This window comes from Musa acuminata, chromosome BXJ1-7 (genome assembly GCF_036884655.1).
Source record: "Musa acuminata AAA Group cultivar baxijiao chromosome BXJ1-7, Cavendish_Baxijiao_AAA, whole genome shotgun sequence".
Taxonomy (NCBI): domain Eukaryota; kingdom Viridiplantae; phylum Streptophyta; class Magnoliopsida; order Zingiberales; family Musaceae; genus Musa; species Musa acuminata.
Genome location: NC_088333.1, coordinates 40,404,145 through 40,427,500, shown reverse-complemented (window position 1 = coordinate 40,427,500; position 23,356 = coordinate 40,404,145). Strand labels below are relative to the sequence as shown.

Below are 23,356 nucleotides of genomic sequence, written 5' to 3'. Positions count from 1 at the left end.
AGTGAGATCGCAGACCGCGCCCTCCATCGCCGATCCGCATGTGTTCCTATCAGGAGACCAATACGATTGGATCTTTCTTCCTCTTTCGTTGTTAACCTTCCATCGGAACCTCTGTCTGTGAAAAATCCCGTATTTCTTTGGTGCTTTTTCGCGCAAGATTGACCCATCTTTGTCCATTCTTGGTACCCCCCTCAAACCTCCGCAATCCCTTCTTTGAACCCTGTAAAATTCCCTTTTTTTTTTTTGTTCGGTCTCTCTTTTTTGTTGGATTTGGAGCTCGTCTTCTTCGCCTCGGTTGGACCCCGAGGATTTGGGTTTAGGGATAGGCGAATCGGACTGTGGAGGCCTTCTTTCGTGTTCTGGAGATCAGTTTTTGGGCTGTTGTTGTGTTATATTTGTGGCTTCCGGAGCGCTGGGTGTTCCTTGCTGGGGTTCGTTTCCGTGTTGAGAAAGAAAAACGAGGGTGTTACTTGATCTCAAATCGCGGTTACAGGGACTAGGGTTCGTCACGGTCTGAGGCACAGAAAGAAGACTGCGCTTTAAGATTCGGGCGGGTTCGTCCGGGTTCCGGTAGATCGGTTCATCGATTTCTGCAGCACCGTTTTGGTATTTTTGGTGGTGGGCGGTGCTGTACTAGCGGGAACTGATCTCGATTCTTTCTGGTGCTTGTGACCTTCTCTTATTGACCGTCTGTTGTTGGTTAACACCCAGTTCGAGGGTTCATCCGGTTGGCTCGAGTAATTGCTGGTGGTGAGTTGTGTCGAGAGCAATGGAGAGGATCTGAATCTGGAAATGTGTGTGAGGACATGGTGCAGAGGCAGGAGCATGGGCGGTGGTCCGTTCCCTTACTGGAACAGTTATACTGCATACTAGGATTTCTAGTCAACCGAGGCTCACCGTGCAATGTCTCGCTGCTTCCCATTCCCACCACCGGAATATGAAAAGAAGACAAGTAGTGGCCACGTAGACTTACTAGCTGAGGTGCTTCTCTTACAAGCTTATTTTTGCTTGCTTTTAATCCATTTTGTTGGCTTCCCAACTTTATGCCTCTTGCACTTGATAATTGGTAACTTATATGAGGAGGTCCTTTGAGTACTGTTGTGGGAGAACTTTCTTGTATTACAAGTTGGTAAATTATGTTAGGAGATGATCATGATCAATGAACTGGATATTCCCTAAATTAGGATGAGAAAGTTAAATTTCATCACATGTGATGTTTTGTCTTATTTGAGTAGTTATTATGTAACCATACTCTGGAATGCTGCTGGCAGTATGTTGATAAAAATTTTCAGAGTACACAGTGGATAATTGTGTAGGATCCTGTTTTGATCGTGCGCATAAGGAATTTTTTCTTGTATTATTGAATCGAGTGAGGTCTATTTATAATTATCTTGTATTGTAGTGCTTCTCATTCAACTTAGAAAGTTACATGGCTAATCAAAGTTATGCTTATTTGATATCCTACCACGACCTGTATAACTTATTTCTGTGTTGTCCTTCTAATTGTTTTACTATAATGCAACACTCATATTTGACATATAGAGTAGTCATTTTGTCTTTGGTGCCAAAGTTGATCGTCACAGAATCATTCCATCCTATCACAACTAGACTCTTGAAAAATGGCAGACACCGGAGTTTAAGTTGATAAAATTTAAGCTGGGTAAAATTCAGCATTGGTTTATGTAAGTACAAGCTGATTTTTGTTTTGATTATGGCTTATTTTGTTAATAAACCACACTTGCAAACTACGATATAAAGGCAAGCTGATTGTTGCCAACAAGATTATTATTCAGGGGAACTATTATTAATCTGGTCAGTGGTAATGGGTTTGAAAGAACAATCATGTCTATTTACACTGAGACCAGGGAGGTCAGGTCACCAACCATGTAATGCTCGAGATTGGAAAATATATTTTTATCAAGGTTTTGTGAACAATAGAAGTATGAAAATAACTGGGGCTCAGTTCAGCTGGACTGATCAGTTTTGTCCTTAGTTACTACCATCACTCAATGGTGAGCTATCTCTTAAGCACATTGTTTTCTGATCTTACCGGAAATAAGATTATCAGTAACCACCCTCATAACTTCCATATTTCATAATTTTTTCCATATAACCCGAGCAAGATTATCTTCAAGGTTGTGTAGGTTGAATACTTAGTACCATGAAAGCTGCTTTATTAGAGGAAATCTGTAAGCATGTGATCCAACTGACTCTTTCTAGGTGTAAAATCTTTAAGATAAAAGAAGTGGAGAGTCATCTTTAGTTGGCAAAGAGATTGTTGAGCCTTAGCCATACCTGGGTTGTCAGTCTTTGATGTTATATCATGTGAAAAGGACCCCCATAGAAGCTGATATGACCTTAGGTGTTCGTGCTTCCCATACCTATTTATAGTGACATTGAAGTTGAAGTTGGGGAGCATTATTTAGACAACAATGTTTCACTTAAATAAAGTTTTTGTCCAACAAGATTCTTAGGTTTCATTCTGATGCAATCATTGTTCATTTATGTAAGCTCTGCATTAGGTTAGGTCAGGTATGTTCTGTTTTTGATGAGTCAAATGGATAGTTTAACTGGACCTTTTGATAGTTGGGTATATAGTCATCTAATTTATTTTATGGTTTACTGACTGCCTAAATTATTTTGTTTAGGTGATTAATATTTGTTCATTGTTTCGCTTGACTAAGGTCAAACTTCTTCACAAAAGAATAATAAGATGAATAGATTAGTTAAACTGTTGCCAGGCAATATGTTTACATTTTATTTATGAGTTTTAGGGTGACAGTCTTGGTTGTTTGAGAATATTGGTCACTAAGATGTGAAAATTAGGTCTTCTAGCTTGTTTATATTTTCTTTCATCAGTGAAGGCATATATGACTTGAACCTATTGCAAGCAATGCATGCATTTCTTTCTTTATTATGCCTTTTCTTTTCAAGTATAAAAATGAGATTTTTATATTGGTATCTTTGTCTCCTCATGAGTAAAGAAGAATTCAGTAAAAAACTAATGAAATATTTCATAAAGTCCATCTAGAACCAAAAAGTTAAATTTGGTTTTTGATTTTATTGCCATATATTATAATATCTGATTCAACTTCATGTTTTGAGAGTACTGTTATTAAGCACAGGTGCCATTTCACATGTGGTTGTATTCTGCAGCTTCATTTTTGTATTTGGTTGGATCAAAGTGTTTGCAAACATGTTCATATCATTTTTTTAACACAAATCATATGTATTTAGCATATTGTCAACATATAGGAACCACCACCTTTTAGGACAGATGTGTTCTGTGTCTTGCTGGTGACTAATACCTGATTATTGTTGTAAACTTCAACAAACAGGTTATGTGGTTAGATTTAAGATTACTTAATGGAACATCATGTGGTTTATCCCTTTTTTGTGAAACACAATTGTCTGTTGGAAACTGATATAAAATCGCTGATGTGCATATCAAGCATTCGTGTTCATATTTACCACGTCACTATGTTTACCAGTTTGAAAATGCCAAGTGCTTACCTTCTGCTAGATTTTCTACATGTGCAGTGCATTCCACAGCACCCTGCACTACTTCACCATTTCGCATCTAATGTTTTCATTCTCATATCATCAATTAGTGACATGACCTGTGGGGGTAATGCTTCTCTTAGCGTAGCAATAGAGATGGTGCCTCCTGAGAAAATCTGATATCTTTGTTCCATTCAGGAGGATCTAAGGCATATTCGGTATTCCATGTATGAAAAGGATTTGCTTGGGGTTCTTGTTGGTTTTCTGATTCTCTAATATATATTTTTCAATCTATGAATTCATAATCTGCTGAGTTCTTATGGACTTGAACATAAGGTTATGGGGCTTAGAGCTGCTATACTCGTACTGGTAGTAGGTATTATTTACCTAGAGTCTTCTAATTTAAGGTGCCAGACCTGCTTTGAAGTTCATTTGAATCTTGGTTCAGTACCTGGTCTCCAGCAAGAATCTTTGCTTCATCACCTGTTTTCAAGTGACTTGGAAGAACTGTTGACTCTCTAGTATCAGTAGTCAAGAGTTATAGTTCTGGTATGGATGGTTTGGATGCTATATTCCTAATAGCTTGTCTGGTAGGTGCTGTGCTCTATAACAAAGTTTCTTGATGCTGAAAAAAAAAACAAATATAGCATAAATGCCATGTTTGGGACCTTGAGCATCCTGCCTTTCTGGATGATACTTCTTTTAACCGATGGTACTGTTGGCAGATGGACTTTTGCTGATTGTACTGTTGGAAATGGACTGAAAAGCATTATGTAGGTTGTTTTGCTTCTTTTAGGAAGAACTGAGCTCTGAAACCAAAATCTTGTTTCCATACTTTAGTCTGACTTGAATATATGTGTTTCAGAATGACTAGCTATTGGACTGCATGCAAAAAATTAACCCCCTTATGGAACATGAAACAAAAATGAATATCTTAAAAAATGATCAAAATTATAAGTTAGTAGCTTAAATTATGAAATAAGAAAGTTGTTTAATAGGTAGATCTGAACATAATGAGCCTAACCTGCAGGAATTTGCTGTACATGTTTCTTCTTCCCGGCATGCCATGGGCTTTCAGTTCTATTGGTACAAGAATGATGCTACGTGCCAACACTTGGTTCCTTTTTCCTGACAGCAGGCTATCTCATATGCCAACCAATATTAAACGTTGTTGGACTCTAGTTATTTTGGTGTGTATATTATCAAATAGAGGTATCAGTTCCTCACAGGGGAACATTATTATACGAATGTGTCGATTCCTTTTCTTTAACCAGTTTCACTGTATGAAATACCATGTCATCTTTGGAACTACTTAAGAAGACCATCTTTAAGTTTGGCATTTGGTTTTCCAATTGTAAATCTTGTAGGTGCTTCATAATGCATCACTGCTTTATCTTGTGTTAATTTTCTCAAACTAGTGCCTGGAGATTTTTAAGCTATTCGAAACTTGATCATCTTTTTTTCTTGATTTATCTTTTCCAAAGTGTAGGGTTGTTTTTGTGGTTAGTCTTTTTCAATTTTCTTCTGTGGGTCTGCACTTATAACATTGAACAGTTTTTTTTTCTTTTTCTGAGAAATAAAAAAAAAGATTTATTTGTTGAACTAGGTTTACTACAAATTATTGACCAGTTAATTACTAAAATCTTCTCATCTTTTATGCCATTTAAATTCACTTCTATTCAACAGAATTTGGGTCATTCCCATTGTTTTGCATTTCCCAACTATGTAATTTATTTTTTCTTTTTTAAGTTCATCATTGTGGTGGAAATATAATAGAATTCTAACTTGTCAAGTTGTTTATTATCGACCAATGAATTAGTGGGTACTTGTCATCTCTAATGCCCTTTGATTTCACTTCTACTTGATGGAATTTGGGCCATTCTCATCAATGTATTAGAAATAGACTAGAACTGTAAGTTGTCAATTTACTTGATCATTTCTTCCTATTTGGTGGAAAATAAATCAGGCAATATATTTCATCTTTTGCATTCATTCTGTTTGCTAATTACGAACACTAACAATGAACACTTGTGATTTTTAGTAAAAAGGGAGTTTTTAAATCTACGCTTCTAGCCTGGTTTTACAACAGGAATCAAGATCAATTCAGAAAACTGAAGCATATTAATTATATAAATTAAATTAGAGATTCATGATAGCTTTAATTAGCAGGGAGATCATGATTGTTTCTGACAATCATATGTCTGTGATGATACTCTTTATTTTAATAATTTGTGTGTTTATGTTAGTTAGTGTTGGTACTGTTTTGTTTATTTAATCTGTTTGTTTGAAGACTGAATGAAGGTTTCTTGAACTGTGTATGAGATTCAGATTTATTGGATTCGCATGTTAGAGGTTTGTCAGGGTTGCTATGCAGGAATTTTGTGTCTTCCAGGTTTGCTTGTATCCAATAAATTGAAGTGGCCTTACCTTGAAATATGATGGTTTCAAATAGAATACCGATTTATATGTGGGGTTGAATAGTCTGCTGTTAGTAGGTATTTGCTTTCTGTTCATTTTTTTAAAATTTAAATGTGCATCATTTTCTGTCTCATGTCTCATATAGTGTGGGCTCATTATAGCTTACGATCGTGATCAAACATTTATTGGTTGTTGGGAGAGTGCTTTTCTTGGTTGCTTTACCTTTTGGATGCCGTTATAGCTATATCATATCAGTATATTCATATCTGGAAAATGGTATGCAAAATTTTCACTTTGCTGAATCTTACTTCTTTATTAGTTGAACTATTAGATATCTCGAGATTTTCTTAAAAAGTGAAACCTAGGTTTTTCATCTGGTTCACATGATGGTAGTTGATGTCCTCTTAACATTATCATTATATGATTTTGGTGAATATCTGAAACTTTGATGAATTGATTTACATTTACTTTTGTGGTCAATTTTGTGTCAACTTTCAGGACAAACACAAAGAGAAGAAGCATAAAAAGGAGAAGAGTGACAAAGGGAAGAGAGAAGGCAAAGAGAAAAAAGACAAAGATCGAAGTAAAGATAAACACAAGGAGAAGAAAGATCGAAAAGAAAGGCACAAAGACAAGAAAAAAAAGGATCAGGACAAGGATAAACTAAAGACACCATATGATAGGACTGACAAACAGACTGATTCTCCCAATGGAGATATGGTTGGAGAATGCAGTTGGAAGGCAGAGGCAATTAAACATTCTAAATCTACCGAGGAGTTGGGCAGGAAGATCAAAGATGGAGATAAAGTGCCAGCAAACAGGAAAGTTGACAACTTCAGTGGCCCAGTTGAAAAAAGCATTGGTAGCTTTGCTGTGCCTGCAGTGTTTAAGGAAAGAGTTCCAACTGATAAAAGTATTCCATCCTCTGTGGATGCTCCACAGGGTAGAATTGATGGCTTGGAAAGGTCAGCTGACAAAATTGCTATTTCTAATCAAAGAAGAAATGAGGGTTTGGTCTCTTCACATGTATCACAGAAGGAAAGAAGTCCTAGTGACAAGTTGGCGCCAGATCTCAATAGTACAGCGCAAAGAGGAAATGGTGGTATGGCACTACCTCTGGAGAAATGGGTGGATTCTGTTCCAAGACAATTTGAGGGCCCATACCCTGCAGCTGCTATGGAAATTGATAATTACAAGTGTAACAAAGTTACCTCAAGTTCCACTAACGCTGTTCAAAGAACCACTAATGGGATGGGTCAGCCAACGCAGAACCTTTCCACTCCTAAAAATGTTGACTCCATTGGCCTTGCCAGTAAGATGGAGGACAGAAGAGAAGTTAACAAAACTGATCCAAACCATGACCTTATGGATCAAAGAAGAATTGATAGGATGGGCCGATCAGTGGAGAAGGATGCAAACAACAGGATTAAGGAGGAGAAAGCGAGGAACACAGAGCGGGAAGCTGATGATAGGAGAGAAGATAGACAGAGGGATAAGGATAATGACAAGAAGAAGATCAAGGATAAAGACAAGCACAAAGGGAAAGAAAAAGAAAAGGCGAAAGTAAAAGAGAAAGGTGAACATAAACATAAAGAACAAATTGGGCCTAGAGATGTCATGAAAAAGGATCAGTCAGATAGTCTCAATCTAAAGCCTTTAGCCCCTCAGAGAGATAATGCAAAAAATTATCCTATCAATGATAATTTCAAGAAGAGAAAGGAAATGGATATAAATGGGTTCCATAGTGGTAAGTCTTTTAATATATTTGTTTTTTTTTTTTTGTAATTTTGGGAGCACCCGTAGTTACTATACCATTATAAACCTCATTTGCTTGGTTTATATCACTGCATTTGCCATGACATGCAGAGAATAATATGCGGATTGACAAGTGTCCAAGAACAAATCCTTCCTCTCACCTCCGTGAAGAGAATGGGAGGACACTGGAATCATCCCATATTGCTACAGTTTTTCCTTCAGTAAAACCTGAAGCCATAAGGTATACGCCGACGGTAAAACCTGTAGATAACAAGGAACACAAGATAAATGGCATTGCAGAAGCTCAGCCATCCTTGTCTGGCTTGACGCATCTGGTTGCTGCAAAGAAGGGTGCAGCTGGTAAAGTTGATACAAGTCCTCACCCGGACTCCATGTATCTCAACCAAGTATACTCTATCCCCATAGTGGATGAATGGCCTGAATATGATGACCAAGAGTGGCTTTTCAGCAGCTGTCACCTTCAGCAAAAGCCGAAGTCAAAGCTTGGGGGCAATGAGGTCCCCCAGGTATGGTCTGAGGCACTAAAAATCGAGCAGGAGGATGTCGTCGCTTTGCCTTATGTCGTTCCTTACTGATACCGGTTATTCTCATTATGCCTGATTCATCTTAAAAGATATGGCGGCATGAATGAAAATAGTTGATCTGTTCATTTTGCTGCCTTCAGTTCCTCCATGCCTGTTATTTCTGGTATGACCTCAAACTTGTTGCAGTTTGAACATACTAGTGTTCTTCACGGCATATTCATTTCAGGTAGAACGGAGTTACTCTACCCTGCCGTGCTTCAAGTCCATTTGACTAGGGGTGCCATATTGCCGGATCATATTGTTGCTTCAAGTGGCTTGAAGTGTGAGCTCCTTGTGGGAGGAGGGAGGAGGGAGGAGGGAGGTGAGGGGCGTTGCCGCTCTAATGCACAATTTTGGACTGTATTAATGTATATCATTTTATAAAAAGAACTGTACAATGGAGAAGGGGAGGGTGAGAAGATAATGGAAGTGGCTATTGTCATTCATTCATATAATTTTTGCAGCTACTGTAGTTCTCGTGGTAAATATTAAGCATGCAAATTCTCACATTGATTGATGAAATAGTTATATTTCCCTTTTTAATCTTCCATATAAAACAATCTATCATTGAATCTCACAGTGTGAATGGGAAAAAAGAAGGGTATATATTATAGAGTATGGGTTTTTTGTTTATTTTGTAAAACGTTGGAGCTTATTCCTATTACATCATTAATCGGCATGGAGTGTCATGGTCAAAGAAAACTATGAGGAAGGTTTGCAATCTTATCATCGATCATGGGATGTATGTATCAATTTATTGATATATGATACGTTAGGACAGTTTGGGATCATTTGGTAACGAGTTACTTGTCACAAAATGATTAGGAGATAATTAATTTTTGATGAAAATGACTTCTATTTTCTACTTCGACTGGGTTTCTGCTTCTACTTCCCCAATCTAAATTTTGTATGATCTCATAATTATTTTTGAATATTGTCATAATAATTATGGTTAATACTCATGAAAGTTAAATAATATGCATTAAATTATTAGTTAACAACTACGCATTAAAGAACCCTTATCGTGTTCCGCGGATGTATCATATCAGGTCTCCTTCTCTATAAAGCCCGATCTGCGGGCTCGACGCTACGCAGATCCACAGAGAGAGAGAGAGAGAGAGAGAGAGGCGCAATGGCGAGGCTTCACATCTCTGTCTTATTCGCCGCTGCTTTGATCCTATTGGGTATATCTTTTCTACTGTCAGCTTAACTCCCGATCCCCGACAAGGTTTGTGCGAGCCCTAATTTTTGTCCCTCATTTTATCTTTTCTGTGCGAAGTTTCTGCGAAGAAATCTGGCGATGTGACGGAACTACAGATCGGGGTCAAGGTACTTGTTCCATTTGATTTCTTCCTGGAATCTTGTTGTTGTTTGTCTAGATCTCGGATGTGATCCGTTATTCTTCTTGGATGGTGACTAGGACGGAAGAAATTATTGTGCGTCGAACAAATTGAAGGTAACCTAGGGTAAGTTGAGATGTTGATGGACGGGTCCTTTTTGGTGTACTTACGGAAAGCAAAGTTAAAATGGGCTTAGATGCATTACAGGGCATTGGGGTTTAGACGATGTAGTCTGACACCTAGTTAACGCCACAAACTAATCTTCGCTAACAAGAATAGGGATGCTATTGATAACATGATGCCGTTGGTTTCTCTTTTCCATATTAAAAAGCCAAAGAAAGTGTCGTCACCTTCGGGTATGGGCTTGAGTAAGCTTCCTTTAAAATTGGGTTACTCTCAGTCGGATGGGCTTGAGTAAGCTTCTAGTCAAGTGAGAAGTGAACCGTGAACCCTTTCTAGTTGGAGAGAGTCACGTATGACTAGGATCTTTTGTAACACCTCGATTAGTCTAATGGGTAGACTACCATCAATGTCAGCTTAAACATTTTTGTTAGTGGTTTGGGCTTAATGAAATTAATAGGTCAGTTATCTCATTAGGTCGAGTCGTGATTTTTGGTATCAGAGCTGACCTAGCATTGATGTATGATGAGGGAACACGAGTAGAAAAGGGTCACATTGATGGAGTTAGAGGATTCGTCATGGTGTTGAGTATCACGAGGTTGCGCCTCACATATATCATATCAGGGTTTGATCTGGGCTATGTTAGGTCTTGACAATAATGTCAAGCTCTTAAGTGAGAGAGTTTGTAACACTTAGATAAGTCTCACATCGGAAGTGGGCAAGACTAAGATTGACTTATAAAGGACTGATGAATGTACTACTATCAACTTCAGCTTAAGCATTTTGATCAATGATTTGGGTTCAACGAAGTTGATAGGTCAACTATCCCATCAGGTCGAGTTGTGACATCTTTACTTTCCTTTCTTTCTTTGTTTGTTTCTTTCTTTCCCCAAGACCAACAACAAGTTGGAAGGCTGCAATCATTTGGGAGGTTGACTTCTTCTTTTGTTCTATGTGGGAAGCTTTTAAGCAAGTGAAAAATGCCTTTGCAAAGCTAGTAATTTGGTCAAAGGGCTACATAATTTTATAACATGAATTCCTAAGGGCCAAGATGAATTTTTTTTTAATCACTGAATCAGGGTTGACATCAGTAGGACTGTGCTATGGGAAATTGTGCTTCTTTATGCTTATGCAGGTTGTAGGCATGATAACAATTGGCAGGCTAAAAGAAGCCGAACTTCACGGTTAATTCTGTTTCAACAATGCACAATCCATATATTATCATGACCTCTATCTATGAGCATAATTTATCAACCATTATGATAAAAGGAAAATGACCCCAGATTTCAGTTAAATCCCATCTTATTTTGGACTCAAAGGTGTCATCCAAATAATAATCCACATAAGACTAGAAGACATCTGACCCAAAAAAATAACAAGTATTTATACAGAAATTCTCTAAAAATGGGAAAAAAAACCCAAGAAAATGATCTAAAATTGAATTTATAGCTAGGGTCAAATTCAGTCCAACATCAACCAAAAATTTGGAATTCAAATTGACCCTATAATTCACTTATATTACACTATTCTTAACCTTGCCAGGTGCATCAATAACCTTGGAAGGATTTGTTGATTATAAAATTAATGGAAAAATTTATCTAGTTGATGTTCATTCTTTCATAGCGTGCTAAAAGGTAAGGAGCTAGTGAAGAAGAGGTCATTTTTGGTCAGGTCTTGCTTGATCATTCTCAACTTTTGTGCTACATCACAAGCTCTAAGTTTAGTTATGTAAAATATCAAACCTTGAATTATGGAATTTAAACTAGGAAACAAACTTTTTTATATTATGCACATATGCTTTTCATATGATTGTCAGCCATGTATGCTTCTTGCTACATGCTATGTATTTGAAACTTTGATCTCTTTCATGCTTCTCTTAGTATTATTAGTTCTTAAAAAATCATTCTGGTAGAAATTATAATCCAGTTTATTTTAGTCCATGAAGGAGACAGAATCACATGAAGATTTTAAGATGCTTTGCATTTTATTGTATCTAAAATAACCTGTTTTGTCTGTTTGTCTTGATTTTTTTTTTACAGTACAAGCCAGAGTCCTGCACCATTCAAGCTCACAAAGGTGACAAAATTAAGGTTCACTACCGTGTAAGTTCTAATTGTATTGAAGTTCTTATTGTTTACTGACGAAAGAATGTAACATTTGTTTGATATGTCCCGTTCCTTGTATTTTGTTCTCTTTTCTCTTCTCACCTCCAACTTGTGGATGTGCAAGTATTTGGAAGTTGGTTTTAGTATTGTTCTGGAGGTATAGAACCATGTAGATTTTCTGGGTAGGCAAAGAAGTCAGTCAATGTTAGCTTATTAATATAACACTAAAATGAGTAGTACTGTCTTTTGTATATATTACAATAATTATTTTTAACTTCATAGCCTTTATAGACAAGTTATAACTAGTTATTTGATCTTAATCCAATGGCTAGTGTAGGACTCCAGATCTTTGATACAAACTTCATGGTGTTTCTTCCACGATATATGAGAGCAAAGGAATAACATGGTAAACAAGAGAAATTAAGAAAGATGGTTCAGTGGGTTCCATGTATCTCCTTGAGCACATTTGTAGATAATTAAACTTTGATCCTCTCTTATTCATTCACCAGCCATAAATACAATTCAAAGACATTATTGACTCAAAAGACATAACTTGCTGTGATACCAATTGATACAAAGTTACAAACTATATACAGTTACTATCAAATACACATAGATCATGAAAATTAATAGGAAAACAACACAAAATGAGATAGTTGCATTTGGTCAGTTGTCCCTGATCATAATCTTGGAATAAACTTTAATCCTTTCCTTTTCATTAACCAGTCACTAAAGACAACTCAAAAACATAGCTAACTCGAAAGACTTGACTAATATTACCATCTAATAGTTATGTATGTCGTTGAGCACCATAAACAAGTCATACAAATAACCAAACTCAACACCAAAGAAGCACTTCAGCATATTAACTAATTCAAATTGGCACTAACACAACTAATACTAGCTGTGTATGCCATTCAGCAGAATAAACAAGTGATACAAATGACCAAACTCAACCTTTTTGGCATCTGAAGAGTTCTTTAGCATACAATGAGTCCCAATTGTCACTAACACAACTAATAGAAAACCAATCAATTTTTTACTTTGCATTGCATCTTAATGACTTGTTTTGCATCCATCAACTCTCAGCTTTCTTGTACTCTTTCACTCTTTGAATTTCATATTTCTCTTGGAATATGGTAGCTCTGAATTGTAGATTTGATATCTGATTAACGTTTTCAAGAGCACTAGGCACTATAAAAGCAAGGCCCCTTATTACCTGATGCTTACCTAGGCACTTGCCCGGATAAAGCAAGACGCCTCTCGCAAATTGTTTCCCTTATTTGGACTAGATATTTTGAAGCCAATGTTGCATATATTAATAACCTATTAGATTTCTCGCTTGGTGTGATCTAATGTTATACTCTAATATATCTCAAGATTTTATAGGTTTTTTTGTTGACTAAATTCAGCTTGATCTTTTATTTTAAAGCCAGTAGACATATTGATGAAATTTCAAGCTTTTATCTTCTCTGTCCAACTTATGTTCCAGTAGTAGGTGACACACGATAGGTTGTGTTTCTTAGGGGTTTAAATAGGTTCTTAGGCACTTGCCTAAGCGCTTGGGTGAGGCGAGGTGAGGCCCAAGCGCTTGAGGCCTCGACTAAGCGACGCGCTTTAGTGAAGCGCCTCTTGAGTGCTTGCCTAAACCCACTTGTCAAGCGCCTCAAGCGAGCACCCGGTTCAAACGAAGTAATCGAACCAGACTATTAAGCCTGGTTCGGTTGAATAGTAGCTTGTTGGTTTGATTGAACCAACTAAGCTACATACTATTACCATACTTGCAAAACCCACCCCCCCGCATGACCTCGAGAGTAGCTACTATGTCCGTTGTTGACGCTTCCTCTATAGCTGACGGGCAGGTCCGACAGCCTAGCTTTCATGTGTAGTTCTCTTTGTCGCTACTGCTTCCGTGTGCATCTCCTTCCACCGTCAAGGGAGAGCACCGTAGCTTCCTTCGCCACCAATGTACACCTTTGAAGCTTCCTCTGCCCACGATGTTGCCATCTGCAACTTTCGTCACTATCTTCCGTAGCTTCCTCCGTTGTCGTTGTTGTCGTTCGAAGCTTCCTCCATTGCTGTTGTCGTCCGAAGCTTGCTCCACCATTGCTGTCATCATTGTTCGGAAGTTCCTCCATCATTGTTGCTCTTTCCTTCCTCACTTTCCACTGTCGGTGACTCTTTTCTCCCCCTCTAACTATTGTTAATAGTAGATCACTCTTTTCTCCCCCTTTAACCATTGTTAATAATAGATAATCTACTATTAACAGTAGATTATGTAAAAGTAGTATCGAGTAGGGAACTTCAAGAATGCATCAGCATACAAGAAATGTCCACTTGATGTAAAAGAAGAGTTTGCTGATTTATATGACTAAAAAAAAATGTAAAAGAATGAATCTTGTGGGATTTTATTTAAGGATAATGTTGAACATATTATAGATGATGAAGAAGAAGATTATTCAGAAAGTGTCAATCCAAGTGAGAAAAGAGTCTACGACAAAAGGAAAAGAAGCCATGGTTGTTAAGAAGGTTAAAAGGAGATCGATGGACTTATATATGTATTAAGGATCACAAAAGCAACAAGGGCAGGCAGGAGCAAAATTAAGACAAATAAATATAAGTGATGTTTGTGATAAGGAAACAAATGGAAGATAAATTCAGTACATTGCTTGCTTCTTCTATCAGGTTGGCCTTTCTCTTAGTATTTGTCGTTTAGATAGTTCTAAAGAGATGATTGAAGTTATTGGAAGATATGGTGAGGGCTTAAAATCTTCAAGTTATTATTGAAAAAAGAGTTTGATTATACAAATGACTTATTAAAGGGTCACAAAGAATCATGGGTAAAGCATGGTTGCTCTATTATGTTAGATACTTGGATCGACAAGAGACATACGAGTATAATTAATTTCATGGTCACATGAGTTACTTGATAAGTTTGTTGAAGAAATCGGCGAACAAAATGTCGTCCAAGTTATAACCGACAATGGAAGCAATTATATGTTAGTTGGTAAGATTTATCTTTTGAATTTTTTAATCTTTTAATTATTTTGTCTTTAATTTGAATGGAAGAATTATGTGACTCCTAAGTTTTATCTTATGTCTTAGGTAAATTACTTGAAGCAAAAAGATAATACTTATATTGGACTTTATGTGCGACACATTGCATTGATTTAATGTTGGATGATATTAGAAAGATTTCTGACATCTAGAAGACTTGAGAAAGGATAATATTTGTTGTTATATTTCTCTATAATCATACTGTAGCTTTAAATATAATAAAAGAATTCACATACAATAAGGAATTGGTGAGATATGGTGTTAGTTGATTTGATATTTATTTCTTAACATTACAGAGCGTGCATCATTAAAAACATAACATGAAAAACATGCTTATCTCATATAAATTGGTGATAAGCAAATGGACAAAAGAAACTGGGTGATATTATCTTAATATCGTCATTTTCGAATCTTATAGTTTATACATTAAAGGTAATAGACTTTTTTGTTCGAGTTCTTTGGTTGGTAGATATTGAAATAAGTCTGCAATAAAATATATTTATGAAACTATAGAAAGAGCACATGAGATGATTCAAAAGTTGTTTGATAGAAATGAAGACAAGTATAAGAAAATATTTGCAATCATTGATGACAGATGGAATTGTCAACTTCATCGTCCATTACATACAATAGTATATTATTTGAATTCAGAATTCTTTTATAAGAACACTTCCATTGAGTTTGATGCAGAAGTTATAAATGAGTTATATAAGTACATTGCGAGAGTAGTTTCAAGTCTTAAGATGCAAGATAAGATTACGTATTTACATGTGAATTATCTTTGTATAAGAATGTCGATGATCTTTTTGGAATTCTAATGGCAGTTCGATCTACAACAACTACATCCCCAGATATTTATAAATTTATATAATTAATTTCATGTATATTATGTTATTGTTAATAATAAAGTAAATTTTACAACTGAATGGTGAAGTCTATTTGGAAATTCTACCCTGAACTTGTAGTAATTAACTATCAAAATTTTTAGTTTGATTTGTAGTATGTGGGTTGTGAGCGAAACTGGAGTGTCTTTTTGAGCATGTAAGGTTCACATAATATTTTTGTTTTAATTAATTTATTATTTTTCAGATAGATGTATTAGTGTATTTTTAAATTATATGACATAACAGATTCACACAAAGAGAACAAAATCAATTAGAGCATCAACGATTACATGATCTGGTTTATATAAAGAATAATCAAGTATTGAAGACTCGTCATGATTTGCGAAAGAACATTGATCTAATCTCATTACAAGATATTGACGATTCAAATAAGTGGTTGGTGAGGGAAATAAGTGTGAACTTACAAGATGTCGAAGATAAGCTTGTACTTGAATATGACAGCTTAAAATAGGGAGATGTGGCAAAAGTCTCAAGTGTTGTAGAATTACAGACATATACAAGATAGATGACGAAGACAAAAATGAGTACAGAAGTCTCAAGTTCATCTCCTGCCATTGTCGAAGAGGAAATTTTTTTTTAATGAAGATGGATGAGAGGAAGAGAAAGATGATGATATGTTTGAGAATGATGATTTTGATTATGATGATGATAGAACTTGATGTAAAACTTTATTGTTTTGAATCTTTGACATTTTTATTATTAGAAGATAGATAATGTGATTTAGTACTTTAGATCTTTTTAAATTTATGGTTGTATTTTTATTTATATAATAATATATATCAATTATATTATATATATTTTTGTTATTTTATATAATAATATATATCAAATATATTATATATATTATATTATATATACTTTAGATCTTTTTTGACTCCTAGCGTTTTTTAAATCATTGGTGTTTATTCATCTTTTATATAGAACTAGAGTGTTCTACCTATTTTATTTCTTGTGTGATTTACTTTTTAGTACCTTTTCTCTAATTTACTACACTTGACATGTGTTGCAGGGTTCACTTACTAATGGTGAAGTATTTGATTCAAGCTTTGAAAGAGGTGACCCCATTGAGTTTGAGCTAGGCAGTGGTCAGGTGATCAAAGGTATTGCCCTTTCTCTGATTAACTGTCCCCTTATACCCTTTTGAAAGAGGTGATTCAATTATATTTGAATGTGTTCTTTTTAAGCATGTTACTTCAAAGTAGTGACACTAACATGTGTCACTTGTGACAGAAGAGGGAGCAAACATTATTCTGCACTTCTTATCGTGACTGCTTTATGTTGGTTCTGCATGCAATCGTCCTACTATTTTTGAAGTTTGATTATTTACCTTAGCCGCTTCATAATATTGGTGAAGCACGAGTGCCCAATTTTCTTACTTCTCTGAGCAGATTCTACTGGTAACATGAATTAGAATAGCTTTTACATAAAACTCTTCACATTGAACTCCAATTTTTGTGATTTGTGATGCATTTGGAAACCTGATCACTGTATGGTTTGGATCTCGACCATGGTTTGTATGCTAAACTTTTGATTTGTAAGTGTCCATTGCAATCCTGCCTAAGTTTGTACTAGAAGTTTCAAAAAGTGGATATTTTCTTGATCCTTGATTTTAATTATCTGATTATGAGGGAGATTATTATCCAATTTATGTTTTTTTTTTCATAGAACCAGAATCAGAAACAATTGATTAAATCTATTGGTTCTCAAAATTGACTCCCTTTATGTTTTCTTTTATATAAATATTTTATATAAGCGGAATCATCTTGTTCAAAAGGTGGCATGGTTTACCACTGAAAAAAATGATTGTGCAGGATGGGACCAGGGCCTTCTGGGCATGTGTGTTGGTGAAAAGCGAAAGCTAAAAATTCCTGCAAAACTTGGTTATGGTGCCCAAGGATCCCCACCAAAGATCCCAGGTAACGCATCGGGTTTAACTTTTTTTGTTTTTCTTTTGTCATGCAATTTTCTTTTCCCTGGGTGTTGTCGAAGAACCATCTGTTGCCTTGTAAAGTTTATTATCATGCGTGACACTGCTGTTTACGACGACCACATATATGAATTGGCCTTTGCTATATTGTCTGATATGGTTCTAATAACTGGCAGGCGGAGCGACCCTTATCTTCGACACGGAGCTTGTGGCCGTCAATGGGAAGTCGTCATCTGACGCTGGAAAATCCACGGTTGACGAGAGCGAGCTTTGATTTCTCGAGAGACTATAAAGTATCACTATAATCTAGCAGTCGATGCATCATTTCAATAACCATTAACTTTTTTTGGTGGATTAGGACATTTTGTAGCGCGCCTTCGAATCGTTGGCAAGTTGATCGGTGACTTAGTCTCATTAATTTTTCACTTTAGTGCTGTGTTATTCTTCATACTGAATTCCTTCAGCTCACGATGCAGAGGGCCGTTCGCTGTCCATACATACTTTGCCATGGGAGTGGCATGCCAGAATTACCTGCGATCCAATAACCATTAGCCTCGGAGGAGCGTTATACAAGGAAATGAATGGTGTGACAGCTTTCAGCGGTTGGACCAAATAGATTTAATTTTAGGTGCGTGAGATATTGAGACACCAACACAACTAATAGTTTCCGTTTTAGACCTTTAATATGTCACCAACCTCTGCATAATAGGTGGATCACATAAATTACCTACCATCCCATGCAAACCGACTCCAAAGATGCCACGATTAACAAAAGAAGACCAAGGAAAGAGCTATTCATCTCGAATCTCATCAACCTCTCGTAGGCTCCATCTGTCCATTGCCCGCTCAAGTACTGCCTAGCTTCCAGTTTTCTGCAAAATTTCCATCGAATAACGAGTCTGATCCATGTCAATTTGCGCCAACCACCGGCGTATTTAACCTTCTAAGTTTCGAGGTCTTACAGTGGCTTCTGTCAGCTCTCATTTGCTCATTTTGGCAAATATGTTGCCATAAAACTTGGCATCTTTCTTGTTGTATTCCCTCATCTTCTCCTTCAAACTTTTATATTCCAATTTCACATCCCTATAACAACACAACCACGAGTGAGCAAGCTAACTGTAGTGCCATCTATAATGATCCATATGTCTGCCTTAACATACCTGTTGTCCGGATCAATTTCAAGTGCTTTCTTGATGTCCAACTCTGCAAGATCCAAATCAGCAAGCTGAATATAAGCTTGGGCTCTCCTATACAGGGCCTTTACATTTCTGCTGTCAACCTCCAGCACCTAGTTTGACAACCCCTCTCTGTTCTTAGTGTACTGTATAAATTATGAAACTAGTCTATATTGGTCCAAAGAGCACATTAAATAAGCCAAGGAATTGACCGATACCTTGGAGCAAAGCTTCTCTGCCTCTTTGTAGTCTTTGAACTTCAATTTGCAGGCTGCATTATTGAGATTGCATATGGCTTTTAATGCCCTGGATTGCTTCTTTTCCTCTTCACTAAATGTGTTATCAGACTCGATGAACTTGGCACCCTGAACACGGGGAAGTAAAAAAGTAGGCCACAAACACCTGAATTATTACATGAAACGAAGGGACATATCAAAACAAGTGGAATATGTATAAAAAATAACCTTTTCGTATCTCTTGGAAGCTCTAGCATATTTGCCCAATTTAAACAATGCATTTCCCTCTTCTTTTTTCTTTCCAGCAGCTTCAATCTTCTCTGCGGTGTTCATGTCCCATGATTCTTTCTCCTGTAGGAGAAATGTGGTAAATGAGGCTTATTAGTCTATCCAAAACTAGGCTGCGACAATCAAATATGAGAGGGTGAGAGGGGCTGCTCACCTTTACAAATGATACAAGCTCAACTTCATATATGACAGTGGAGTTGGCAGGAACCACAGCAAGTTCCTGCTTCGACTCGGTGAATGAGAATGCATATTCTGGTGGAATAGTTACCAAAGCAATCTCTCCTTTCTTCATACTCATCACTGCTCGGTCAAGACCCTCGATGACTTGTTCTGTCACAAAAATCATGAGTCACTCCTACCTTTACACAGCTGGATGCAAGCAACAAAAATATGAAATAAGAGCAATTAGACCTTCATCGGTCTTGAACTCAAATGGCTCCTGCTCATCATGACCCTTCTTCACAAAGACTGTCCCATCTTGTAGCTTACCAATCAACTTCACTGCATATATCAAAATAAAACTATAAAAGATATCAACCAACAGGGTGCTACGACAGTTATGTAAAACATGTATGATATGACTTCTGGATCACTACCTGTCACAACCGCTCCTTCATTTGGCTTTTGGTAACCTTCTCCTTCCTTGAGAGTCTTCTTAATGATCTTTCTGTCATCCCCTATCTCGGTAACAGTCTTCCATGATATTAATTCAAGCTCAATACAGAGAGTGGCATTTGGTGGCACAGCACCCTCATCACCAGAAGCCGGTCTACCTTTTCCGCCAAATGCATCTATCCTCAAAAAGGACATCGAACATAAGTTACACATTGCAATGTATTACAATGGAGCCATGGATAAATTACAAAACTAGTCCGATGTAACCTTACATTGTGGTTTCACAGTAAGGAGCACCCTTTCAGCCTTCTTCATGGTTTTCACAGCTTTAGCCAATGCAGGACAGAAGAAACCTGATCCCGGAAGGATATTTTGGCTAGTTAAACAAGATCAACATTCCAGCAACACAACTTGTAGAGTTACACTAACCATTTTTAACAGTAAACTCTACTCCCTCTGATTTTGAGATCACAGTTCCATCCTCAAGCCGGGCTTCGTATGTCACTGATGAGATGGAGAATGTTGACACTTCTTGATTCCAAAGAGGACATATGAATATAAAAGCAAAATTCAAGGAAAAGAGAATGTACCAAGAACTTCATCGAGATCTTTTGGGTTCTCCCACTTCTCCCCTTCGTTCAGGATCTTCTTAAATATGCCTCCGTCTTTGCATATGTCCTTCACACTACACCATGACAGTAACTCCACATCAAATTGGAGAGTGGCATCGGGTGGGATAGTGGGAGGAGAACCAGATTGACCATAAGCCAGCTCTGGAGGTATGGTGAAGATGGCATTTTCACCCTTCTTCATAGTTTTAATACCTTGATCCCATCCCTTTATGACTTGTCCTGGAAGAACCATAAAATAAGTGGAAAAGAACAAATATGCTAATCAGAAAATAAAGCATCGATTTGTTGACAGAGTTTGGGATATGATTTCAGTCATACATAAATAACTCTAGCACTTCTGATATAGTAAATTTAGTACATATCAGCTGAGATAACTTGTGGAAAGTAAGAACTTTCTACAAATACTTGTTTACATAATTAGAAAGCAAAAAATATTTGGATTTAAGAGTAAGAAAATTGCAAAACAACTTGAATAGAAAAAAGAGCATGAAACTTGCCCCTAATCGAATCATAGTCTGCTCAACCCATCATTATGTTACTAAATTATAGGAAAAAAAACAGTCCATTAGATGAGACTCCTGCCAATAAAAGGTTCAATGTAAGAGGTCTTACCTCAATAAGAGAAGAGATTGTTTTAATGACTCAAACCCTGTTCGCTTAGGTCACACTGTGGTGTACAAGCTCTCCCTCTTGATGATGAGAAATACAACTTAACACGATTAGAAAAAGAAAATCATAGAAAGATAATACTATGCGCCGCTAAGCATACTCTTTGGCGCCACAAATTTTTGTTAGTTCCCAGATCGATAATACTTGAGAACCTTTGACCAGCACTACATTTCAAGTAGAAGGCATCCATGGTCCAATAGCACCACTATTATTTACTGTATTACTTGTCTCAAACATAATCCATAAAACAAGTGATCATTAGATAGCTACACATACACCTTCTTACAACTTAAACAAGGCTTAGTTACCTTGATGATTCTTGCTTCTTACAGTTTCAAACTTGAGCAAAGTTTTAATGACATATGCTGGACATCCAGCCTTGGCTGGAAGCACATTGAAGATGCAAGAATAGAAACTCTTGAACAACTCATAGTTACTCTTCTGGTAATATTGATGCCTTCATGTAGCAGGCATATCTGCTGACATTAATACTTTGATGAGCATTACAATAATACTAATAATGGAAAGTACTAGCCTTGAAGAAGAAGGGTCACATTTAAGACATAACCTATTCAGGAAACCAAATCCATATTCCTTCCTGATAAAGGGAAACCTGACGAAGACACAAATCTGTGGAGCCGAAAACCCACCTTGGCCGAGCTTGAATTTGAACGCCGTCCCCCGATCACGGCTCGAATCGAACTTGGTCCCGTCGAGCAGAGTCCCAGTGTAGTGCACTGCGATCCAAACCCTCGAAAGGTCAGATTTTTCCCTCTCAGAAATAGACAGTAAAGCCACCACACAACCTCATCCGAACCAAACAAAATGTCCCAAAGAACGCAACGACATCCGAGATTTCTCGTCGGAATACCTTCGACTTCATCTCCCACCTCGGGCGTCTCCCATCCGGACCCCTCCTTGACGAGCTTCTTCTTGAGCCCCTGCTTTCCGACCTCCTTCTCCTCGCCGACCTTGAGCGCGGGGCCATCGTCGGGCGGGTCCATCATCGCGGCCTCCTCCTCGCCGCCCGGAAGATCGAAGTCCTCTTCGTCCATGACGGCGGCTTGGCTCCGTGCAGGGATTAGGGCAACGGGGCCTGATGCGATCGCCTCGGATACGGCGGAGATGTGGCGGAGGGAGACGGGGACAGAAAGAGAGGAGTATTATACCGCAAGAAGCACAATAAGGGGTTCCAGAGAGTTCTGAAGGCCAAGAAAGGCTCCTGAAATATGCTTCCCTTCGATGCTTTAGGAAAATATGATATATTAATATTAAATTTGATGCATAATTTCTCATCAAATTCTCACAGCATATGAATCATGATGTTGATTTTTAGTTACTTATAATTGAAAATGCACATAAATGATAAAGATAATTGCAGGAAAAATTAAAAATCTAACTCATTGCATCTTTGCTTACATATAATATAATCATTACGCTCCAAAGTAATACTAATCGTTCGTATTAGGAATTATCCTAACCAAACTTATGAAAGAAATTAGCCAGACTAAATGTGTTTCTTGATCACCCAAATTATTAATATCCAAAACAACCAAAGTTGTGCATGATAATATTGGAACCTTATGACCGAATATATATATATTGGTAGTCGATACAATTTGGACCTCTTGTGATACATCACATGCTATAGGATCTTTACAATGGAGCTCGATGGATGGATAGGTCGCAAAATGGAATTTCGATGATACTTCACTTGCAGCTTTGGTTATCTGTAAGAAACTTATGTATAAGGCTCTGAACTTTGTTTAGATGACTGTTGCAGGTTTAATGTGTGGACGGAGACGAATGTTTGGAGATCATATATATTATTTGCAATAATATGTTCTACTTTTATACAACATGTGGTTGCTGGCAGAAAAATTTGCTGAGGTATTTATTTCTGTTCGGGGTGTGTCATTTTGCAAGTTATTTATTTCGGTTCCATAATAAATGAATTTTTTTTCTCTTCGTATAGGATAAGAAAGATAATTACAAGTTTTTTTTTTATCATTTACGAGGAAAAAGATAA

The 23,356-nt window shown here is 37.0% G+C and overlaps 3 protein-coding genes across 5 annotated transcripts in view; 2 read left to right on the top strand and 1 right to left on the bottom strand.

Moving 5' to 3' along the window:
• LOC135679391 (uncharacterized) overlaps positions 1 to 8,767 on the top strand; it is an 8,868-nt gene extending 101 nt beyond the window's left edge. Inside the window, exons 1-4 of one of the 3 annotated variants that reach the window (XR_010515243.1) lie at positions 1 to 981; positions 6,418 to 7,666; positions 7,786 to 8,382; positions 8,446 to 8,767. The exon at positions 1 to 981 is cut by the window's left edge and continues 101 nt beyond it. Coding sequence is in view for 2 of the 3 variants with exons in the window: in XM_065193103.1 (XP_065049175.1) it covers positions 904 to 981; positions 6,418 to 7,666; positions 7,786 to 8,270 (1,812 nt within the window). In the remaining variant the exon portion in view is untranslated. Of the gene's footprint in view, positions 982 to 4,531; positions 4,714 to 6,417; positions 7,667 to 7,785 lie in introns of all 3 variants that reach the window. The other 2 variants (XM_065193104.1, XM_065193103.1) reach the window with 2 other exon arrangements.
• A 541-nt stretch (positions 8,768 to 9,308) lies between these two features.
• LOC103992580 (peptidyl-prolyl cis-trans isomerase FKBP15-1) lies at positions 9,309 to 18,142 on the top strand. Its single transcript, XM_009412345.3, has 6 exons — positions 9,309 to 9,442; positions 9,538 to 9,587; positions 11,758 to 11,820; positions 16,795 to 16,885; positions 17,597 to 17,701; positions 17,889 to 18,142. The coding sequence occupies exons 1-6, from the start codon at positions 9,391 to 9,393 to the stop codon at positions 17,984 to 17,986; spliced, it is 459 nt and encodes a 152-aa protein (XP_009410620.1). The 5' UTR covers positions 9,309 to 9,390; the 3' UTR covers positions 17,987 to 18,142.
• A 173-nt stretch (positions 18,143 to 18,315) lies between these two features.
• Positions 18,316 to 22,522, bottom strand: LOC135679392 (70 kDa peptidyl-prolyl isomerase-like). The gene is made up of 13 exons (XM_065193105.1): positions 22,199 to 22,522; positions 21,978 to 22,064; positions 20,617 to 20,877; positions 20,456 to 20,530; positions 20,299 to 20,379; positions 20,008 to 20,202; positions 19,823 to 19,912; positions 19,566 to 19,741; positions 19,352 to 19,474; positions 19,106 to 19,252; positions 18,873 to 19,000; positions 18,675 to 18,795; positions 18,316 to 18,584 (listed from the first exon to the last, which is right to left on the bottom strand). The coding sequence occupies exons 1-12, from the start codon at positions 22,380 to 22,382 to the stop codon at positions 18,693 to 18,695; spliced, it is 1,650 nt and encodes a 549-aa protein (XP_065049177.1). The 5' UTR covers positions 22,383 to 22,522; the 3' UTR covers positions 18,316 to 18,584; positions 18,675 to 18,692.
• Between the last annotated feature and the right edge of the window lie 834 nt (positions 22,523 to 23,356).